General features: G+C 38.8%; 1 protein-coding gene across 1 annotated transcript; it reads left to right on the top strand.

Annotated features, from left to right (window-relative positions):
- The first annotated feature begins 726 nt into the window (after positions 1-726).
- Positions 727-1,674, top strand: LOC144236066 (olfactory receptor 8J2-like). The gene has a single exon (XM_077769670.1). It carries the CDS (start codon positions 727-729, stop codon positions 1,672-1,674), a length of 948 nt encoding a protein of 315 aa, XP_077625796.1.
- Positions 1,675-3,476: the final 1,802 nt, after the last annotated feature.

The raw sequence follows: 3,476 nt of genomic DNA, 5'->3' as shown, positions 1-3,476 counted from the left end.
GGAAGTGTCCAAGCAGGTAGAGGTCAGGTTAGAAAGGACCAGCTTCCTTGGCAGAAGAAAGGAAATGTGATGAAATTGTAAAAATTCAATTTCTGAATGACAGGAAGAAAGAACACTTGAGGAGTGTTCTCTCGGTGGACAGCTGAAGCAGGTGGTTTGGTAGAAACTGGTAAGGAAAAACTAACACATTCAAAACACTTTCTGCAGAAATATTAAAATCCCCAAATATGATGACAAATAATGAGCTGAAGAGAAAGCCAGTGGCAGCTAAGGGAAAAATTATGGAAAATCACTCTTGGTTATCAATTTCTTAGGGGTAGCTATCATTTATCCTAGGAAACATACCTTCTACAGAGGCATATGCATGTATATGTAAGTATACATTTATGTAATATTATAATTAATATGTTCAAATATGCATACAAATATTAATGCACATAATATTTTATTCATCTAAAATAAATTATATACAACACAGAACTGAGAAATTAATACCTTGGTACCACAGTTCTAACAACCTGAAATTGGTCTCCAGAGAGTTTATTTTTCTGAATTTTGTTAAAAGATTGGGAGAAACAAAATTAAACTCTGTCACATTTAACTGTAAACAAAAAAAATTCACCTTAAATGAAACAGTTAGCCATCTAGCATCTACCAAAAAATTGATTTTACCATCTATTAATCTCCTTCCACTTTCCCCTTTAGAAGATGAAAGCCACAAAATAAATGGCTCCAGGGAATCTCACCCAGGTGACTGAGTTCATTCTCACGGGAGTCTCAGACCGCCCAGAGCTCCAGATTCCACTCTTCTTTGTTTTCCTGCTGATCTACGGGCTGACCGTGGCCGGGAACTTGGGCATCATCACCCTCACCAGTGTTGACGCTCAGCTTCACACCCCCATGTACTTCCTCCTCAGGCACTTGGCTGTCATCAATCTTGGCGATTCTACTGTCATTGCCCCTGAAATGCTGGTGAACTTCTTGGTTTCAAAGAAGACCATATCCTACTATGGATGTGCAGCCCAACTGGGTGGGTTCTTAGTCTTCATTGTGGCTGAGACTTTCATGCTGGCTGCAATGGCCTATGACCGCTACGTGGCTATTTGCAACCCCCTGCTCTACATGGTGGTGGTGTCTCCACAGATCTGCCTTCTGCTGGTATCCCTCACATACCTCTACAGTCTGACCACAGCACTGACTGTCACCTCCTGTGTGTTCTCTGTGTCATACTGCTCTTCCAATGTAATCAACCATTTTTACTGTGATAATGTCCCCTTGCTGGCACTGTCCTGTTCTGATACCTACATTCCAGAAACAGTAGTGTTTTCCTCTGCAGGGATCAATTTGCTTTTCTCTATGGTTATTCTTCTAATATCCTATTTTAACATTGTCCTTGCCATTTTGAGGATACGTTCCTCAGAGGGCCAACGAAAAGCCTTTTCCACCTGTGCCTCTCACATGCTCGCTGTCACTGTGTTCTACGGGACCCTTCTCTTCATGTATTTGCAACCAAAGACCAACCACTCGTTGGATACTGATAAAATGGCCTCTGTCTTCTACACCCTGGTGATACCAATGCTGAATCCCCTCATTTACAGCCTAAGGAACAAGGATGTGAAGGACGCATTGAAGAGATTCCCAAATAAACTGTGTCAGTCTTTCAAATTCATGTAAATTTAAAATTACAGGTGTCTTCTTTTAAGGGTTTTTATTTGCTCCTGAAAAGCTGATATCTGCTAAGTGCAGAAACAATAAGTAGTTTAAAATTCCTTGGCTTTCAATGGGGAAATCTATTTTTTTTTCTTAAATAGTTTATTGCCAAGTTGGTTTCCATATACACCCAGTGCTCATCCCAACAAGTGCCCTCCCCCATGCCCATCCCTTCCCCTCTCCCCCACCTCCATCGCCCCTCAGTTTGTTCTCAGCATTCAAGAGTCCTTCATGGTTTGCCTCCCTCCCTCTCTCCAACTATTTTTCCCCTTCTTCTCCCTCATGGTCCTCCATTAGCTTCCTCCTAGTCCACCTATATGTGCAAACATATGGTATCTGTCCTTCTCTGCCTGACTTATTTCTCTCAGCATAACGTCCTTTGGTTCCATCCATGTTGCTACACATGGTCAGATTTCATTCTTTCTCATTGCCATTGTATAAATATACCATATCTTCTTCATACACTCATAAGTTGATGGGCACTTAGGTTCTTTCCATGTTTTGGCTATTGTTGAGAGTGCAGCTATGAACATTGGGATACATGTGCCCCTATGCATCAGCACTCCTGTGTCCCTTGCGTAAATTCCTAGAGTGCTACTGCTGGGTCATAGGGGAGTTCTGTTGTTAATTTTTTGAGGAACCTCCACACTGTTTTCCAGAGAAGTTGTCCATTTTGCATTCCCACCAACAGTGTAGGAGGGTGCCCTCAATGGGGAAATCTTAAGATTTCTACTCCCAACCCGAAATACTGAACTTCCCCTAATGCTAAGATGTATTAATTGATGAAAGAAAGTACACTTATTCAAGTGTACTAGTAGAACACAGGAATTTTGAAATAAATGCATTTTATAGTAGGACACAACTTGCTACTAGGCTTTTATAATTTCTAATCAAAGAATAGAATATCTGAAAGGTGGAGAAGGTATGTGAAAACCATTTCCTGGAAGGTGGTAAATCGTCAGATCGTCTTCCTCTCCATACATATGTTTTCATATGTTTAACAATTAAAAGTTTTATTTTTACTTTTTGCAGTATTTTATCTTTCAACTTCTGAAGCTTTTGAATCCATTTTTATCCTGCACGACATAAATTTAAATCACAGGGGGGAAAAAAACCTTTAGGATAAAAAAAAAATCTAAAGAAAAATGTTTAGATAGACATGGAAGTCGGACATGTGGCAAAACAAAAGAAAATATATGAAACGGGATTCCATTCTTTTAGCCCTCTCATTTGGTGCATGTACACAAAACAAAATGTTGGTATTTATCTTGGTATGATATAAAATTAATAAAATTCAACTACTGCATATCATATTCCCTTAGCAAACACTGTTGTGAAGAATTAATCATCAGTGTTAAAAAACATAACAGCAAATAGCACTTCTTTCAAAATTATTATTTAGTGTTTTGGAGTAAAATATCAGTAGACAACCAAAAAGAAAAAAAAGAAAGAAAAAAAAGTCATTATCCTTTTATTTTTAACAAAATTTTAATGTTTATTTATTTTTGAGAGGGAGAGAGTGCAAGCTAGGGAGGGGCAGAGAGAGAAGAAAATGCAAGATTATGAAGCAGGATCCACGATGTGGGGCTTGAATTCACAAACTGTGAGGTCATGACCAGTGCCAAGGTTGGACGCTTAACCAACTGAGCCACCTAGGCACCCAAAAAAATTCATTGTCCTTATAGTGACACCAAGCCTCAAGAACGCCATGGCCAATAAATCAATTAATTAATTAATTAATTAATTAATACAAATTAATAGTTATT

Source organism: Crocuta crocuta, unplaced genomic scaffold, assembly GCF_008692635.1.
Source record: "Crocuta crocuta isolate KB4526 unplaced genomic scaffold, BGI_CrCroc_1.0 scaffold1652, whole genome shotgun sequence".
Taxonomy (NCBI): Eukaryota; Metazoa; Chordata; class Mammalia; order Carnivora; family Hyaenidae; genus Crocuta; species Crocuta crocuta.
The sequence above is the reverse complement of the archived record's forward strand: the minus strand, read 5'-3'. Positions and strand labels throughout refer to the sequence as shown.